This window comes from Trichomycterus rosablanca, chromosome 13 (assembly GCF_030014385.1).
Source record: "Trichomycterus rosablanca isolate fTriRos1 chromosome 13, fTriRos1.hap1, whole genome shotgun sequence".
Taxonomy (NCBI): Eukaryota; Metazoa; Chordata; class Actinopteri; order Siluriformes; family Trichomycteridae; genus Trichomycterus; species Trichomycterus rosablanca.
The window spans coordinates 32,068,486-32,089,281 of NC_086000.1; the positions used below are offsets into that span (position 1 = coordinate 32,068,486).

The 20,796-nt window shown below is 39.9% G+C and overlaps 1 protein-coding gene across 1 annotated transcript in view; it reads left to right on the top strand.

The window, feature by feature from the left end:
* Positions 1-20,796, top strand: part of tfb1m (transcription factor B1, mitochondrial) — a 49,953-nt gene that overhangs the window by 6,582 nt on the left and 22,575 nt on the right. The window contains exons 5-6 of the mRNA XM_063007446.1: positions 460-611; positions 2,608-2,727. Of these exons, the coding sequence (XP_062863516.1) occupies positions 460-611; positions 2,608-2,727 (272 nt within the window). The remainder of the gene's footprint in view (positions 1-459; positions 612-2,607; positions 2,728-20,796) is intronic.

A 20,796-nucleotide genomic window follows, 5' to 3' on the forward strand; every position in this document is an offset into this window, starting at 1 on the left:
CTGCACAGAGACGAGGGATAATGCGTTGATCCGGGTGTGGCTCTCCGTACAGAAATCTAATCCACATATGAACTCGCCTCGTGCAGGTGAAAAGATGCAGTTGGCTACTGCACACGTTTCGGTTTTGGCTCTCCTCAGCCAGGGTGGAGATTAACATAAGTAGAGAGGTTGGGTAATTGGATATGCTTTTCTTGCTAAATTTGGGAGAAAAAGGGGAAGAAAATGCATAAACAAAAAAGGCACGTAATAATGAGTTCTGACGTGTTCTGACATTTTAGCAAATCAAGGACATCTTTTTTTTTGCTTGTCCATGGTATTCCTGCTTTGCGCTCAGTGTTTCCTTGTGGAACCAGTCTAACCGTGACACTGACCAGGATAAAGCAGTTGTTGAAATGAAAGAAATGACATTGAAATGAGGCTGTGTAGTGAAACACACTGGTGTCTTTTTTTTGTCTTCAGATCCTCCTGATCTGCACATCATCGGAAACCTTCCATTTAGTGTCTCCACTCCACTGATGATTAAGTGGTTGGAGGAAATGGCCAACAGGAGCGGCCCCTTCATGTATGGACGGACAAGACTCACACTAACCTTCCAAAAAGAGGTAGCAGAGGTGAGAACTTTAAACAACAGTGTGAATAAACCTGTACGTTATCTTCCAGACGTCTTTACACTGGAATTACACTACATAGCTAAAAGTATATGGACACCCCTCCTAATTATGAGTTCAGGTGTTTGTCACACCTATTGCTAATGGGTGTTTAAAATCAAATATATATATATATATATATCAATGATACGCTTCCAACCTTGTTGCAACAGTTTGGGAAAGGTCCAACGTCCAACCTACAGAGAGGATCAACATGTGTATTAATGTGGGCTGACTGCTTGTTACATTAGTTGGGATCTGTGACAGTTTCCTGCTGCAGAATATGATTGTCCGTTTTCTTTAGAGTTTCTGTGTCAGCAGAGGTGTTAAATCGTAGCAGAACAGCTCTGACCTTGGATGATTGGATCCGGCTCTTCAGTCTTTAATGAAATGTCAGCTGTATTGTCTCTGTGGACCAAGGTTGTGCCGCCAGTGCCATTTTAAATAAAGACTGAGGCTTTGTTCCTGTAAGGATTTTAATTTTGTTATTTATCGGGCTTTATTTAGTGTTGATGTGTTTGTCGTTAAATAAAGGCTGAAAGGCTAAAATTAAAATGTTTAATTATTCATTTTCTCTCTTGTATCACAGTGCATTTTTAAAATAAAACCAGATACTTGTTACTTGTATTTCTGAACAGCATAGATGTTTGCTGAATCAGGACATTGTAGCATGCAGTTAGCTGGAAGGCTTACAAACATTATAATGTTTGTCCAACCTTAAATAATCTCTTCATATTGTACATACACACACCAGTGCCCAGATTAGATACATTTTTATTCCCAGACTTGTATTTTCATATTCTTTACATTTTCTCTATATATGTCCACATTTTATAAGATTTCTATAGTTTAGAGCAGACCTGGGCATTGTACGGCACGCAGGCCACATTCGGCCCTTTGGCTGTCCACAACCGGCCCGCATGAGGTCAGTGGTAATTAAAAATCAGACATAAATAAATGTACATCACACATGCCATATAAGAGGATTGTTTTTATTTTGAAGAGACCGATATTTCTTTAAATGTATGTAAGTTTCAATTTTCGTGTGTGAGTGTATCCATTTTCACTGAACCGAACAGAACTGAGTGTGATTGATAGACAGTAGAATTTAAACTAGACACAAACTTTAAGTAAATAAGTATTTATTTACTGAATATAAAGCTGTTTAAGGATCACCTTTTAAATCTAGGGTTGAAATCGCCATTACAGTAGTAAACACACAGATAAATATAAGAACTTGAATGGTGCAGAGCGTCACACCTGAAGTGTCACTGGCCAAACTGCAAAAGCAACAATGACTATTTCGTTTTACACATCCAAACAAAATAGCAATAAGACTTTGTGGAAAGTTGATTTAAAATCCTGCACATTATGTTCACTTCTGATTTCGTGAAGTTGATTATTTTATTCTGCCTGCTTCTCATTTTTATTGCCTGATTGTTTGTTTGTTTGTTTGTTTATTAGGATTTTAATGTCATGATTTACACTTCGGTTACATTCATGACAGGAACAGTAGTTAATCATTACACAAGATTCATCAGTTCACAAGGTTATATCGAACACAGTCATGGACAATTTAGTGTCTTCAATTCACCTCATTTGCATGTCTTTGGACTGTGGGAGGAAACCCACACGGACATGGGGAGAACATGCAAACTCCACACAGAAAGGACCCTACTTGGGGATCGAACCCAGGACCTTCTTGTTGTGAGGCGACAGTGCTACCCTGTCGCCCTATTGCCTGATTGTAACATCTACTCTTAACAGTAACAGCGTATCACAACTGTACAATGTACTGCTTTTTATACAGAGATACAACTAATATTGTGCAGAATTAAGTTCACCCTATTGGTCCGGCCCTCCACAACAGTCCCAGTTTCTCACGTGGCCCCTTGGAAAATGTAATTGCCCACCTCTGGTTTAGAGTGACTTCCCTTTTTCTGTTTTTTTTTTTCTCCAGAGATTAACAGCAAACCCTGGAAGCAGGCAGCGCAGCCGTCTCTCCATCATGGCACAGTATTTGAGTACTGTAAAGAACTGCTTCACCATCCCTGGACGAGCCTTCGTTCCCAAACCAGACGTGAGTTTCTCCTGTCTAAAGCTTCTCTTTTATCTTTACTCACATGTTTGGTTGCGGGCGGCGCATCAGTAGGTCTGTGTAGAACCAGTTTCTTGGATCAGAAGTAGTGACACTCATTGTACATAATGATGCCTGCAGGGCATTGGCTGTGCAGCATGGTAATAACTCAGCGTTGTTGCATTTATGATTAGCGGCCTGTTCATATGATTTAACCGAGACACTCGGCCGGTTGTGTAAGCAAAGGGGCTTGATAGGAAACCCCTGTGGGATTGTGGGTAAGAGGAGTCCCCTGAATGAGAAATCCCTTGTAAAGCAATCTTTTTATTACACCATTTTCTTCATGAGTAAATATTTAATCGAATCAGCGTGTTTGAAATGAAGAGATGAAGAGAAGGAAAGTAGGGCGGGTTTTGTATTCGCTCTCACGGTATTCCGCCGATGTGGAGCTAATTAATTCAGCGTTTGCTGTAATTTTTTAACTGTGAACGAGGATGGCTAATGTGGCTTTGCTTTGGGACTCACACAGGAGCAGTTGTGTAAACATGTTGGGTAATAATTATAGTTGCATTGCAGTGGCGTTCTCAGCACAGCGCAGCACAGTTCTCGCTGTGATGCTGTTCTTCTCAAACAGTATGTTGGTACAGCTCTTAATTGCACTGTCTCAGGCTATAGCTTATCTTCTTTATAAAGTGTGTCTATTCTCATCTAACTCCTTCACCATGCTGCTGGCTGGATATTTTGGTGGGTGGGCTGAACTAGGGACGCCAACGGTTAACCAATAATCAAGACGTTGCTTGATGACTGCTGTTAGTTCAAAATGCCATTTAAATTCCTTTCCAACTGCTGACACTTGACTTCAATTTAGAGCGCAGTTACAGTGAGGACTGAGTAAGAACACAGATTTGAAACACACGCGTACCCACCAACAGTGTGCGGACACCAGCACTGTGTACAGTGTACAGCCACACATGAGTTTCTAACTCAAACTTTATAATATTTTATATTATATTCAAAGCTAAAATTCCCAGCTTGGCACATAATAACCCTCCATGTGCTGTTAGATCTCACAGAACACATAATGAAAGTCAGCTAATGTAGATAAACTGTACTGTAATTATATACAGAGGATTCAGAAAGTGTTCAAATCCCTTGACTTTTTTGCACTTTGTGATTTGATTTTAATTGGATTTAATTGCCATTTTTAATACACGAATTAACACTTAATTACCTCTAATTAGAGGTGAGAGTTTAAAATCTCTTACTCACAAGTGTATTCAGACCCTTTATTTAATATTTTTAGATGCTCCTTTTGCAGCAGTTACTGCAACCTTTGCACACCTGGATTTGGGCAGAATCCCATTCTTCATGACGTATCCTCTCAGAGTGGATGATGAACAGCTCTAAAATGCCATCCTCAGGTCTCTCCACAGATGTTCAGTGGGCTTTAAGTTTGGGTTTTGGTTTGGGCCACTCAAGACATTCAGGTCACTGTGCTGTTGAAGGTGAACTGTCACTCAGACTGCTGAGTTTGCTTGTGCTCTGGAGAAGGTTTTCTTCATGAATGTTCCTATATGTGGCTGCATTCATCCATCCCTTGATTCTTACCAGTCTCACTGGTCTCACTGGAACTGCCACTGTGAATCACCCCCATAGCATGATGCTGCCACCACCACGTTTCACTTTAAGGTTTATAATAACAAGGTGATGTGCAGTGCCTCTGCAGTGTCCTCCTGTGCTTTTGTCTTGCCTGTTTGCCGTGTAGGTTTGATTTATGGAGTGCTGCAGAGACGGTTCTCCCATCTCTCCACAGATATTCCTATAGGGTCCTAAGGCTCTTCTTGCCTGGATACCCAGTTTGGCCTTATGACAGGATTATGCCAAGCTTCTTTCATGTCTTGCCACAATTTGATCACATCCATTTACAGATTTTTTTTGAGGCTTCATGGCTTGCTTTTCATCTCAACAGTGTAGTATAATTTGTAGGCCCTTATAGACCCAGGTGTGCACATTACCAACCTATGTTTATGCCAGTTGCAACAGTGAACTTCCGGTTGAGTTCTAGACACATCTCAAGGATAATTAAAGTTAAACGTGATGCACCTGACCACAATTTAGAGTGTTGCAACAAAGGGTCTGAATACTAGATTTTGAATTTTAATTCATTTTCTAAACCAAAATATAACAATAATACAAAATAATGGCACAAAAAGATAGAACAAACATTTTAAATTACAAAGAATATATACAATAATAAATTGATTAACATCCAGGTATACAAAACTCTGGCTGACCTTCTGATTTTGTCCTCGTAAGTTTTATACCTTGTCATCAGGCCTTTTTTCCTGACTGCTTAATTGTTATTTCGACTCTGCAATCATCTACATTATTGATTTCAATGTGACAAATTCCAGCATGTGGCACGCACCCTGTCCTCAGATAGTTTAGTTTCAGCTGGAAACAAACAGGTGTGGATTGGCACACTGGTGCTGTAAAGCCGTGATGAGATTTTTTAAGGGTTTGCTTTAGCAGAATAGCTTTTGTTAATAGTGAATGGTTAATTTTCTTCTTAGATTAAAGCTGTTGTACTGCTAATTTTTTACATTATATTGTGCGCTGCAATGTGTTGAATTAGTAAGTCTTTTAACTAGAGTAGAACAGAGCGAGTCTATTTATAATTGTAGGCATTAACTGATATTGACATGCTGCTGGAGTGTTTTTAATCTGCCTTGTTTCATGTCTGACAGTCTCTTTTTATTGCTGCGAGGCATCTTGTTCTGTCACACTGAGTGACATCGCTCGTCTTCAAAGACTGCTGTCTGTGACGTGAGTGAGGCGTGTGTGCCCAAAGCCCACTGCACACTTGACCTCTGCCATTATGGATCGCACACACAATTGCATCCTTCACTTAAACAATTTCCCTCTGGAATAACAAAGTTCTGTCTATCTAAACATCTATCTAGACTTTACCCATATGCCTCACTTCGACTCAAACTGCTAATCAGGGGTGCCAAATATGTAGATACATGGATCCAGTGCTGTTTTTGTGTAGGGCAAATCTTGGTCTAGTCAGACTAATAGGTTTTGTATATTTCTCTCTATAACTTTTTAGCTCGTCCAATTGCCCGATTGCATCATGCTTCCTCTCCACTAATGCCGACCCCCGCTCTGATTTGAGGAGAACGAAGCTAACCCACACCCCCTCCGACACATGGGCAGCAGCCGTATGCATTTTGTCACCCACACTAGGCGAGTGCATATATGCGAATCAGCCTTGTGTACGGAGAGACACACCCTGATCCGCACTCTTTTCCCGCCTCTGTGCAGGCGCCATCAGTTAGCCAGCAGAGGTCGAAGTGCATCAGTTACAAGGAGTCCCTATCCGGCTTAATACACCACCCCTATATGAACAACAGGCCAATCGTTGTTCATGTGGCCGTTTAGCCCAGCCAGATGGGAGAGCTGAGATTTGATACGATGTATTCGAAATCCCAGATCTGGTGCACTAGCGTGTGTTTTTACCACTGCGCCACCCTTATATTGTATTTTAACCCTTAAAATGAATAGATGAAGTATTATTATTTATAATGACCCAAAGTGAGCATGTCCTGGTGTAATCTCAGGCTGGATATAGAAAAACAGAAACTATTACGTGAACTGCACTAACATACCCTTAGTGCCGGTCCCAAGTCTAGATAAATAGGACGGCTATGTCAAGAAGTGTGCCCGGCATAAAAACTGCTAAATCTGATATTCAGACAAATGATCTGCTGCTTTGACCTCTAACAGAAGCAGCCAGAAGGAATCATTCATTCAGAATGGTCAAAAGTGTAAATGCCTCACATGCTTCTTTTAGCTCATGATAACAGCCCAGTCAAATTGCTTTTAATATGAACATGTCCATGTTTTGGGCCTAAACCACATGCAATTCTATCTAATAGTATTCCAAATGAAAATAGTGATCATCACCCAAGGCAGTGAGCATTATTTAATTTAAAAGCATCCAAGATGACATAAAGCGTTGCATAAAAGCAATCTAAAGCTCACAAGTGTGAATTTACTAGCTGAATCTTTACTGAAGTCTTAGATTGCTTTTTATGTCACTACATGATCAAATAATTCATACTAGGTTTAGTTATAACAGTTTGGTTGCTGTCACATAGAGTGCCTACTGAGTAAATGAGCAAAGCATCTACACATGCATAAAATGGGTTATAATTATCATTCGGCACAATCAACACTCAATAACTAATATTAGGATTGGATGCTTGCTGTTCCTTCAACTGATGGAGTTAAGTAAATTAGTAAGGATTATAATGTTTGTGTTAAACTCCTCATTAAATAAAAGCAGTGCATGCCAGGGGTTCCCAAACTTATTAACAATACACACTGAAAAGTTACATAAACCTACACATATGGCCAAAAGTATGTGGACACATCTGACTAAGGACAACTGAAGAAAGTCTTTTAAACAAAGTCATTAAGCACTTACCTTCACTCAGAAAACCTTTTTAAATTTGTACATTATCTCTCATAGAAATTACCTTCTAACAGGATTTTACTCTTGGACTCTTAGATTGTTTTTCTTGGACGGCCGTTTATTGTCCAAGCATCTGTTTGGTAAAGAACCTTTTGCAAAGTATGACTGCAGGATTAGTATATCTTAGGGCTGCCACTGATCTGATACTCTGTATCGGTCCGATATTGGCCCACATCACTGGATCGGATATCGGACCAGTACTGGAAAACATGTAATCCGAGCCGATACTGTTGCTTAATGTAAATAAAACTTAATGTTAATAAGGCCATTGTTCATGTGTAAAGCAAATAACACATGATGATATGTTCCAACAGAGCGCCGTTTATTGCCACTCACGCTTGATGACATCATTAACATGTGCCACTGATCTACAACTCATTTGCAACAGCCATTCAGAAATTAAAACACACAAACTTTTAGCATTTAAAAAAATAATCTACTACTGCCACATCTAAAAACACTGTTTAAACACAATTAAAACTGCTTTATAAATGATAAATTGCTCACCTGAGATAAAGAAAACCTATCTTGTCCCGGCTTGGAGATCTCTCACATCCTTAACGATTAATCTATTAGTGTTATGAAATAAAACAAACTACACCGTTTCCCGTTTAGCCACAGACGTCCTCTTCAAAATCAAGCAGGGTTTTTTAATAAGCGCTCTTTGGTTTTTAATAATCTAAAAACGTGACAGAACCTTAACAGAAAATCTCAACTCTGCATCAATTCAATTGGTCCATCGCGTTTGATTGACATCCACATCTTCTAATTGTAGACACTTTTGTTAAGCAAGCCAAAAATACTGCTAAATGTTTTATGTGTAAAAGTTAGAATAAAAACAGCAGTTTTGTTGCCACTCAGGTGGCGCAGCGGTAAACACACACGCTGCAACCAGAGCTGGATCTAGAATACATCATATCGAATCTCAGCTCTGCCTTGCCGGCTGAAGGCTGAGCGACCACAACGATTGGCCTGTTGTTCAGATGGGCGGGACTAAGCTGAATGAGTCTCTCTCTGTCAGAAAGGCGCCTACACAGAGATGAGGAAAGAGTGCTCTTAGGGTGTGTCTCTCCATACACAACGCTAGGTGGCACAACACTTGTCAATGTGTGGGTGATAAGATGCATACGGCTTGCTGACGACATGTCGAAGGGGGCGTGGGTTAGCTTCGATCTCCTCGGTCAGAGCAGGGATCGACATAGGCGGAGAGGAAGCATGATGCAATTGGGCAATTGGATGCGCTAAAAAGGGGGAGGAAAAGGGAGAAAATGCTTTAAAAAAAAAAAAACAGCAGTTTTGCATATGTGATGATGTAGGTTCTGTATTTAGTCCTTTAGAATATTTGTTTTACAGTCTGAGCATTGTTATTTAGATAGCTACTTTAACCATGGTGCATTGAGACGTGTTATTACTGCTTAGTTGTTTGAGAGGAGAAATGACGGTATCGGATTGGTATCGGTATCGGCAGATACTCAATTTGCAGGAAGGAACAGTGGTAAACCAGCGACAGGGTCATGTGCTGCCAACGCTCATTGGTTTAATTAGTTAATGCTGGTTCTGATAGAAAGGTGTCAGAATACACAGTGCATCACAGTTTGTTGTGTATGGGGCAGCAAAAGGGGGCCCAACACAATATTAGGAAGGTGGTCATAATGCTATGCCTGATCGGTGTATATGTGAACTTTTTTGTTTTGATATACTCATTGCAGTACTTGTATCCTCAAAGCCTCCAAAAGAGTGAGGGACTCGAATCAATCACTAAATCGTTAACTGTGTGAAAATACACTTTATAATAGTGTTTGTTTTATTAACTCTAATGTATATGATCTAAAATTCCATCATACAAACTAATGCAGCCTAATGTCACATTATTCTGTACGGCTTCAGTTTTCCATACAAATGACATTCGAGTGTGTCAGGACTAATCACACTGGGGCTTTGCATCAATAGCAGTGCTTTTCTTTTCCTGTCCCTGAACATGATGCACTTCACCCCCAAACATTAAGACTTCACAACTAGGTTTGAATTGTTTATGTGTAAAATGGTATAATTGGTATAAAATTGGTAACTGAATTGTCTTCACAGCTAAAACATTCATTAGGATTTATTTGTGTTTGCGGAAGCTATTTTTGCAGCCTGTTCTGTAATCACTGACACTCATTTCTATGAAAAATAATTCAGTTCTTTTCTCTTTTACTCGAGTAGCTGTAAGTCAAATGAACTTAACTTTTGTGATGTATCTAATTAAATGTTTCTTTTTGCTCCCAACGTTAAAATAATCTATTTTGAATGTATTTGTTGGGTAAATTTTCTATACTTGAATACTTGAGGTTAAACATTGTTCGGAGCAATATTGTCAGTTACATCCATGTGCCAGTGACTAAGTCTTTCAGCTTCTGCATTAAAGCAGCAGTGCAGTGATAGACATACACTTTGTGATGTGCTAAACATGTGAAGGAAAACCTGAACTGGTGGCATGACACAGCTGTAGTGTCATTCTTATGTGCTTACGGTGGAAAGTGACCAGAGACAGATTTATGACTGGGTTCGATCTGATAGAAGAGCAAGGACTGCCTGATGGTTTTCTCTTGTCTTGACTGATGTTTCCATCAGCTCCCCCGTCCACCTCTGAGAGAGGAATCATACGTTTTCTTCATGACCTTAAACACAGAGTTAATCACACAGCAAAACAGCATTTCTATGAAGAAAATGTGCTGTAGCATGGGGACTAAACCGCTGTAATTCTGGAAGAAACTCTGGGTGGGGCAGCACATTGGCTAAGTGGGTAGCACTGTCTCCTCACAGCAAGAAGGTCCTGGGTTCGATCCTTTCTGTGTGGATTTTGCATGTTCTCCCCATGTCCGCATGGGTTTCCTCCAGGTGCTCCGGTTTCCTCTCACAGTCCAAAGACGTGCAAGTGAGGTGAATTGGAATCACTAAATTGTCCATGACTGTGTTTGATATTAAACTTGTGAACTGATGAATCTTGTGTAACGAGTCACCACCGTTCCTGTCATGAATGTAACCAAAGTGTAAAACATGACGTTAAAATCCTAATAAACAAACAAACAAAACTTTGGGTGATTATACACCATATGGCCAAAACTATAGGGACACCTCTTTTAATTACTGAGATTTGATGTTTCAGCCACACACATTGCTAGCCGGAATATCAAATGAATCATTTACAATAAATTATGTCTTTTAACTTTGTGGTAACAGTTTGGAGAAGCCTCTCGCCTGTTCTGCCATGGTTGTACCCACTACATGGTTTGACAGCTTTACTGTGGGGAAGCTTCAGTGGCCTGTACAGAACCCTGATCTCAAACCCCAGTAAACACATTTAGGATTAATTAGAACATCACTTGGGAGCCAGATCTTCCTGTTCAACATGCTGCTTTGGCTTAATGTGAGCAAATTCCTACAGACATTCTCAAATTTTGTGCAAAGCCTTCTTTCCAGAGGGTGTTCATCAGGCTCATGGTGAGGTGTTCACATACTTTTGATGACTTCATTGTGCGGGCAGGGGGAAAGTTAAGGAACTGGACTAGTAATTGGAAGGTCACTGGTTCAAACCCCCATATCTGCCAGGTTGGTGCTGTTAAGCCCTTGAGCAAGACCCTTAACCTGGACCAGAGAGGGTTAAGGGCCTTGCTCAAGGGCCCAACAGTGGCTGCATGGCAGAGCTGGGATTTAAACTCTCAACCTTTCGGTTGATAGCCCAAAGCTCTACCCACTAGGCTACCACCGTCCACATGTCAACATGTGTACAGTCTCAGTTGTAAGTCACTTTTGATAAAAGTGTCTCCTAAAAGCTAAAAATGTAAATAAATGTTTTATTGCCAGGCCACTCAGGTGGCGCAGCGGTAAATTACGCTAGCTCACCAGAGTTGGGGTTTCGAATACATCGTATCGAACCTCGGCTCTGCCTCTCCGACTAGGCTGGGCGGCAGTATGAACAACGATTGGCTGTTGTTCAGGGTTGTTAGTCTGATCATAGGTCCTCATAACTGGTGCGACTGCGGCCCCTGCTGGCTGACTGATGGCGCCTGCACAGGGCTGAGGAATAATGCTGATGGGGGTGTGGCCCTCCGTACACAGTGCCTGTCAAGTATATGAACTCGACTCGTGGAGGTGAAAAATGCACTATCTGTACTGACTGTACATACCGGAGGGGGCGTATGTCAGTTGAGAGGCGTCCTCAGTCAGCGGTGAAGAGTCGAATCAGTATAGAGGACGCAATCAGGGTAATTGGACACGACTAAACTGGGGGATAAAAATTGGGGGGAAAAAGAGGGGATAAAATATAAGTATAAAAAAAAATGTTTTATTGCCAATAATAGTAGTAAAAAAATACTGTTTTATTATTTTTCTTGTTGCTATAACAATTCAGTCTCAAAAGTAATGCCAGTCCATTAAATGAGTGTTGAATAAACTTGCCAAATTTGGAATTACTCAAGAGGAAACACAAATGAGCCTGTTAATGAATCCAAAAATCAGGATTAGAAACTGTAAGAGATGAGCAGCAACCCTCCCAAAGAAAATTAGGATCTCAAACTCTAAATGTTTCTGCAGAGCTACATTCTCAGATCTCAGATTTTATCTTTCAGTTCAATGATGTAGCAAATAAAGCAAGAAAATAAATGATCTAGTCTTTTAGAGTAGCAGATATTTTTTCACTGCCATGTCTCAATTGTCTTCAACCTCTACATAATATCTTCAAACTGACCGCTAGTCTGTATGACATGAAGCTGGCACAGTCAGCACAAAGCGGTTTTGCTGCACATCATGTAAATGCAGCCTAACATCTTGAATATAATGGATTCGAATGAATCAACATTTTCTGCCTGGTGGCTTAGTAGGTAGCACTGTCACCTCACAGCAAGAAGGTCCTGGGTTTGATTCCCAGGTGAAGCGGTCCAGGTCCTCTCTGTGTGGAATTTGCATGTTCTCTCTGTGTCTGTGTGGGTTTTCTCCAGGAGCTCTGGTTTTCTCCCACAGTCCAAAGACATGAAAGTGACAAAATTGTCCATGACTCTTGTGTTAGGACAGTCGTAGCCAAGCGGTTAATGTACTGGACTAGTAACCACAGTAAAGGTCACAGGTTCAAGCCCCACCACTGCCAGGATGTCACCAATAGCTTCACCTGCTTGAGGCAGGTTCACACAGAGTTATGTACAGAGAGTCACACCCTGATCTCTATTATTCCCTGTCTCAGTGCAGACGGCATCCACCAGCCAGCAGAGCCCACAATTACAGTAGCAGTAAGGAATCCCTTCGGCCCGCCCATCGTCAGAAGTAGCCAATCATTTCAGTGATTAGTTACAAGGTGATTTACTTTCCAGTCACACTGTTTTCACCTCAGCATGGTGTATTTTATGGGTTGAACAAGGAATTAAAGTGGTTTGCTTAATGTGAGTCTAGCATGCACTGTCAAGGGTTACACCGCATAACCACTCTGCAAATTACAAAGCCATTATGATTATCTAGGCCAAATTTGGTATTAGGACAGTACCCCTGAAAGTAAATGGGGTCAAACTGGGTGTCCTGAGTATATGAAAGTTATTCCAATGTCTCTTGAGAGCCTGTGGCACCATTCTCTCAATACTCAAGGTCAAATCTAAAAATACTGCTTTTAAAATGAAGCAATTTGAATGTTGGCCACCGCTCATAAGTAGATCAGGAGAGCATCTAGCTGGATCAGAGTCAAGCTTAATATCTGTACATTTTTAAACGTCCATGTTTGTTAAAGCATCCTACTTTATAAGTGATTTTTTGGAGCTTGTTTACATGTTTAGGCTGTGCTCAGTTTATTAGTATTCATCACTTTAACTAAACTAGTATTTCACAAGTATTATATGTCTTGGAACTTGATATTGCACATCAACGAATGATTAAAACTTTTACTGAGTATCAGATTAAAACACACTGTGTTTGCGAACTAGCATTAGCGATATTGCTAGCTCTCCTAGCTATGTGTGCTGTACATGTCAAAGGGGAGATTACTTAAGTAAGAATAAAATTTATTTTATATTGTTTCAGTTCGTATATCTAATTCAAATGTGCATACTTCAAAACCTTGCACTTACAGATAGAGACTAAATGTTTTTAGGCAAAAGAAAATGTTTAAATGGATTTGCTGCTAAAACAAATTAATGACATTTCTTTGTTGCAAAGTAGTTGTTGGCGATTGCACCTTTACAACATTCACAGTAAAAATAATTAGATTTTTGCAGCATTTTGGTTTAGTTTTGAAACTTTTATTTGGGAAATTGACTTTGCCAGTTGTCCTTGTCATCTGCTGAACTTCCCAGTTTCTAAATACAGTGGTACCTTGAAACTCAGCATCAGTTGATTCTGGGAGTGGCGTTGAGTTTAAAAGACATTAAGTATTTTTTCCATAAGGATGTATGGGAAACCTGGTAATGTGTTTCATGGTCCTGTGAAACTGCATATATTTTAGGCTTATGTAAAATAATGGGGTAGTTTTTGACACTTATACACTGGAAATAACACATACAATATAACAAACACTGAAATACAATTGAGTTATCAATAAAAAATACATTAAAACCTTCACTTTATCTTTACTTCTTCATTCCACAGTTATTCCACACAAAGGCAGATTTGTCTCATATGCCCACATTGATGACTCTCAAGCCAAGCGCTGAACAAAGTGGCTGTTTAATGTTAATTTGAAATTAAATAAATATTTAAAAAAAAAAAGAAAAAGCTGAGCACCTTGAGTTTAAGAGTACACATTTCTCGACGAAGGGCAGCGAGTTTCAAAGATTTTGAGTTTAGGGGACGTCGAGTTACAAGGTACTGTATATGTCAAATATTTGTCCCACTTTATCTTAAAAGGTATTACAGTGACATGTAGAGAATTAAATGAAAATCTACAACAAAAAGTCTCAGTAAACAGAGAAAGAATATTTATTAATCAATATAAGCAGTTCTTTTGCGTATAAGAGTTTAAATAAAAAAATGGGCAACATGGTGGCTCAATGGGTAGCGCTGTCACCTCACAGCAGAAAGGTCCTGGTTCGATTCCCAGGTGGAGCGGTCTGGGTCTTTTCTGTGTGGAGTTTGCATGTTCTCCCCGTGTCTGTGTGGGTTTCCTCCAGGAGCTCCGGTTTCCTCCCACAGTCCAAAGACGTACACGTGAGGTTAATTAGAGATACAACATTGTCCATGACTGTGTTTGACATAAAACTTGAACTGATCAATCTTGTGTAACCAGTAACTACTGTGTAAAACACGATGTTAAAATCCTAATAAATAAATAAATGAAAAAAATATTTAGTTTATATAAATTTATAATACATTTAAATAAAATATTTAGATATTTTCTAGACAAAAATCTGTGAGCTATAATTCACCCCTCAGCCTCAGATTGTGCTTGTTTATAGTTCTTTCTACACCCCTTTTTACAATTTAATTAACTAGTCATGTATAAAACCAATCTCCCACCTTAAATTATTTTGCCTGAGCTTTGGCCAGACAGGAACACACAAGTGCATTTTTAAAGGTCTTTTTCAAACCAGCAGCGAAATCTTATAAAAACTGAAAGTGTATCAGATGCGCTCTAATAATTTATGTCTTTGTCTCAGCGAATGCAGCCACTGTGTGTTCTGTAATGATATTTGGATTTTATTGCAGAACTGAGTGGAGCGTGCAGCCCCTCAAGAAGGAAAATCAGTAATAAATTTTGCTTGCTCATGTTGCTGGAACAGCTTGATTTAAAAAAGACAGAAAGCCATCTGAAACAAGCTGCTTTTTGCTCCTACACTGCAGCCTATTTTATGTTGACACAATGCAGAAGCGTCAAAAGCAAGGTTAGACAGTGCAAATGAGTAAAGCATAATGCAAGGCCACAGCCGTGAATTGAAAACTGGGGGTGGGGGTGTACCTGCCATTCTAAAACATGCCTACCATATCAACCACTGATGAACACTGGCAGATCCTAACATTACACCATGCTAGTAAGTGGAATATATTTATGTATATTTTTAGATCAGTGTATTGGGGGACAATACAAACATATCTGAATATACAGTATATTGTGATTACGGCTTTGGCGTAGTAATTAGCTAAATTACTTAAAGTACTAAATCTCAAAAATAAGTTACTAAGAAAGTGTTTCCCTTTTTATTCATAAATGTGGGATTTTTACTTTCGAACCATTTTTAAAAATGTATTTTGTTTATTTGAAATTACATTTATAAAATCTATACTCCATACTGGACTTTATTATACATCATACATTGACCTGTTTAAACGTTTTATTATCTCACCTCCTGTTACCTGATTGAATGGTTTTTTTTTTTACACTGAAGCCAGAGTTTCTTCTTGCTTTCTTCTGGCAGTACTAAAGATTTGGATTCTTCCATGGACAATAGGTTGTTTAGTGTTTTGGCACCAAAACTCTAGAACTTTAGGGAAATGTGCTACATAAATTTAAAAAAAAAAAGATTTTCATGACTTACGTATTATGCAGCAGTACTTTATTATTACAGATCTTTCATTTTTCCCCCTCAGGACCCAAATTTTAATCAGTGTTTTGAAGTCATGACCCAACACTGTTTATTCGTTCTTTATTAGCACTGAAATAAATATTGCGGGGTGTAAGCTTGTGACCTGTGTACTCTAATACTGCTTGTATGTGGGGTTGGTTTGTGTTTTTTCATTCATCCCCAGTCGTGGTGGGTCATTGGGTGGAAAATAGGAAACACCCGATTGGATCACCAGTCCATCACAGGGCACACACACTTCAGTTGTTCCACTTGGCCTGACACTGAGAGAACATGCAAACTCCACACAGAAAGGGTGTTTGGGGGCAAGCCGTAGTAGCATAGTGGTTAAGGTACTGGACTAGTAATCAGTAGGTTGCTGGTTCAAGCCCCACCACTGCCGGGTTGCTGCTGTTGGGCCCTTGAGCAAGGCCCTTAACCCTCAATTGCTCAGACTGTGTACTGTAACTCTGATGTTAGTGGCTTTGGATAAAGGCATCTGCTTAATGCTGAAAATGTAGAAAGGACACTGGCCACCCAACTGGGAAATCAAACCCGGACCCTTCTTGCTGTGTGGTGACAACGCTACACACTGCACCACCATAAAAATCACACTGACAGGTCTTGGACTAAATGATGTGTGGCTTGTATTTAAGTACATTTGTTAGATAAAAATTCTTTGTTTCTTAGCTTGATCTGTTTAGTGCAGTCGTCTTCTCTTCGGGGTTGTTTCAGTTCAGCTGTACCTCCAGTGCAATGCGGATGGCTGTATGTGTGCATTATGAGAGGCTGTAACACCTCCCACCTCATGTGCTCATTATGGAGGATTGAACACTGGGGACTCGGAGTGTGTTTGGCTATGCGTTCTGGACAGTTGTTTACTCCTAATTTGCTAGTCATTTACGTAACCAACCTCAGCCCTTCCACAATGGTATTTAAGATGAACAATTTTGTCCCATACAAGCTTGCTATAAATATGCTCGTGGCATCTTGCTATTTATTGCAGGCTTAATTTGAGGTAAGAGAGCATGAAGGAGCCCAGAAGCAGTGAGTCATATTCTATGTGAAATATGACAAGCTGTGAATTGTCAAATGGGATCATGCTCTTGTGGGTCCTTTTGTCTCTGTTACCCATCGTGCCTGTCTAAGCAGTTTACAGCCCACCAGGCAAGGGTGCAGTCATCAGTCCTGTGAGATCTGCCCAGAGGCTGGAGCTGCTGAGATATCAGGGCAAGGTCATTCGCTCTGCATGTGAGTGTATGTGTGGAATCCATGCCAATTCTATATCTGCCATATCCTATTCTGAAGATAATCATCTGCTCGAAGAGGAATTGCTCTTTGAGGACTGATGGCAGAGATTAGATTGTTCTAGGCAGTTTATTAGTGTATAGCATTATTGCTAATGCAGATTTGATGGTTGAGGTTCAGCAATGCTGAGTTCTATCACTGGTGATCCATACAGACCAGTCATTTAGCTGTTTCTTTATAGTTGGCTGCAGAATAATAAACATGCATCAGTGTGCATCACAGTTCACTTCGTCATTGCTATGCAGCATGCAGTTAAATACAGCTATGGAGACGGCAATAAACAGGGCTGCACAATCACATAGTAATCTGTTATGTTTAGGGCTGTCAATTTTTAATCGAGATTAATCGCGATTAAAGAAACAAATCAATCGAGATTAATCGACTGCAAAAATAACCAAGCAGAATTTGAAGTTATGCACATTTTTTTGCAAGAAATTGTCTACCAATAAAAAAATTTTTGATAAAATTTTGATAAAATGATTACATCTAAATTATCTTTAGAAAGCCAGCCAATGCCTATATAGAGTTGTTAACAGCTACCCATCTTTCAGCCAGTTATTTAAAATGACAAGTCTGTTCACATTATCTGGCAAAAGTGAGGATCTTTTCCAGTTTGTAACCCTGCCACTGTAACAGGCGCTCAGGGTACTACAATGAACCATTTCTAGATGCAACACATATAACGTCATGTCGACCCACATCGTTAACTATGTTAAAGCGTCTACAGTCCATTGTGATCCATTTAACACCAGTGTTTGTAATGTTCCCACGATGTGTACAGTCCATGAGCTTTCCATCCAAATTCATCTGAAATAAAGTTAGACTGAGTCTGAGCTCATTTTGCCTGTAACGCGTATCCGTGCGCTCAGACGCCTGACGAGACAAAGACGTGCTTCAACCGACGATGATATTGAAGCGTCAATTAATAACTGTAATTTTGTCTAGTAATGATTTGTCACGCTTTTTGAAAACAAAAATTATTATTTAAAATACCCTATGTTTCGCAATATGTAGCAGCAGCAGCTTGAGTCACTGAAAAAGAGCCGTGTTATTGTTATACAGTATAAACACAATGTTGCTGTGTTAAAGTAGCGCAAATTACCACAGTGATGTATGTTTAAAGTGGCACAAACACAGCCCAATAAAAATCATTTGATTAAAAATGTTATTCTTTTTCATCGCGATTAAACTTTTAATGCATTAATTAACGCAGTTATTGACAGCCCTATTTATTTTGTTTTGTTTTTTATTAAATTTACATAATATTAATACTGTGAGTACATACATTTAAATGGCAATGCCTGGCTAGCGTTATGTCTATGGATGGTCACGTTATACAAACATGAACACTTGCATTGCTGTAACAGTTTTTTAAAAATGCATTCTACCTCCTTTTTCTTCCAATTTAACGTAGCCAATCCGCTGCTGTGGACCCAGACGGCGTCCATGAAGGGTGTCGCCTGACACTTACTCCTACTAATAAGTGCACAGTCTACTAATCCCTTCTTACTCTCCCATATTTCGGTGGATTTGCGCATGAGGTCGACTTTGAGAACGGAGAGCCAAGCCCAATCTCTGCGCTCCTCCGCTTTCTGTACAGGCGCTCTGGGCAACCACCCCTTAGTCCTTAGTCTTTTCCACCCAGCAGACTGGAAGCCAATTTTGTATGCTGAAGGCATTAGCCATTTGTGCCTGCTAGAGGGCACCCAGCCGACCGGTAGCAGAATGGAGATTCGAACCCAGGAGCTTAGAATCTCTGCGCTGCTGTGCTAGCCTTTGCTGTAACAGTTTTAAGCAGTGTTAGTAACCTAGGCTAAAGTACGATTCAGTATGGTTTTATTGACAGAAGTCAATTGTAAGAAATTCCTCACCATATGTGAGGACAGCTTATTACTCAGTGAAGCTATTCTTTTGTTGTTGTGGGGGTATGCTTTGGGTCATTGTCATGCTGAAAGGTGACTTCAACTTGAATAAAGCTCCAGTTCCAGCCTATAAAACAGCCCCAAAGCATAATGCTTTTACCACCATGCTTCAATGCGAGTATGGTGTTCTTTTCGTGATGTGCAGTGTTGTTTTTGCGCCGAACATACGTTTTGGAATTATGGACGAAAGGTTTAGCATTGGTCTAATCAGACCATAAAACATTTTACCACAAGACTTTGGCAGACTTGATGTAGGTTTTTGCAAAATGTAGCCAAGCTTGAATGTTTTTTATGCCCCTTTCTCTACAGCCCAGTCATATGCAGAATTTATATGAAGGCAGACGAGGCTTCTTACAAGACTTTGTAGTAAGTCTCTAAGAAATTGTGCACATTCAATCAAATGAGCATTTGTATGGCAGGGCAGTGATGTTGGTCAAGAAAGCCTCATTTGATGTTCCAGTTAATTCCAAAGTTGTTCAGTGAGGTTGAGGTCAGGGCTCTGTGCAGTTTCTTTAAACCGAGCTTTTCATCATGTCTTTGTAGTGCTTGCTTTGTGCACAGGATCACAATCATGCTGGAGAAAGGAAAGACCTTCCTCAAACTGTTGCTGCAAAGTTGGAAGCATATACACTGATCAGCCATAACATTAAAACCACCTCCTTGTTTCTACACACATTGTCTATTTTATCGGCTTCACTTACCATATAAAAGCACTTTATAGTTCTACAATTACTGACTGTAGTCCATCTATTTCTCTGCATGCTTTTTTAGCCTGCTTTCACCCTGTTCTTCAATGGTCAGGACCCACACAGGACCACTACAGAGCAGGTATTATTTGGGTGGTGGATCATTCTCAGTACTTCAGTGACACTGACATGGTGGTGGTATGTTAGTGTGTGTTGTGCTGGTATGAGTGAATCAGACACAGCAATGCTGCTGTATTTTTTAAACACCTCACTGTCACTGCTGGACTGAGAATAGTCCACCAACCAAAAATATCCAGCCGACAGCGTCCTGTGACCACTGATGAAGATCTAGAAGATGACCAACTCAAACAGCAGCAATAGATGAGCAATCGTCTCTTACATCTACAAGGTGGAACAACTAGGTGGGAGTGTCTAGAGTGGACACGGTATTTAAAAACTCCAGCAGCGCTGCTGTGTCTGATCCACTCATACCAGCACAACACACACTAACACACCACCACCATGTCAGTGTTACTGCAGTGCTGAGAATGATCCACCACCTAAATAATACCTGCTCTGTGGTGGACCTGTGGTGGTCCTGACCATTGAAGAACAGCATGAAAGCAGGCTAAAAAAGTATGTAAGAGAAATAGATGGACTACAGTCAGTAATTGTAGAACTACAAAGTGCTTCTATATGGTAAGTGGAGCTGATAAAATGGACAGTGTGTGTAAGAACAAGGAGGTGGTTTTAATGTTATGGCTGATCAGTGTATAATATATTTTATATAATTAATCTATTATGCCTCTTAGCAATTGATGTGGCTGAAACACAATTTAAAAAATCAGAAGTGGTGTCCCAATACTAGCAAATATTCTATCTTATCTTCACTTATCTTCTGTAATTAGTTTTTTGTTCCAAAAAGGCATTAAGTCAGTTATTAGTTATTTGCGCATTAAATATTGGTATTGTTGGCTGTTAAGAAACCCTCATTGGTCGACATTAATTCATGATCTGTCATGCCTGCAGCACAGATCAGACCCCATTAAGCAAATGTAGGTTAAACACACAGACCTCCTTATTCTTTACTTTGCTCGTGATGT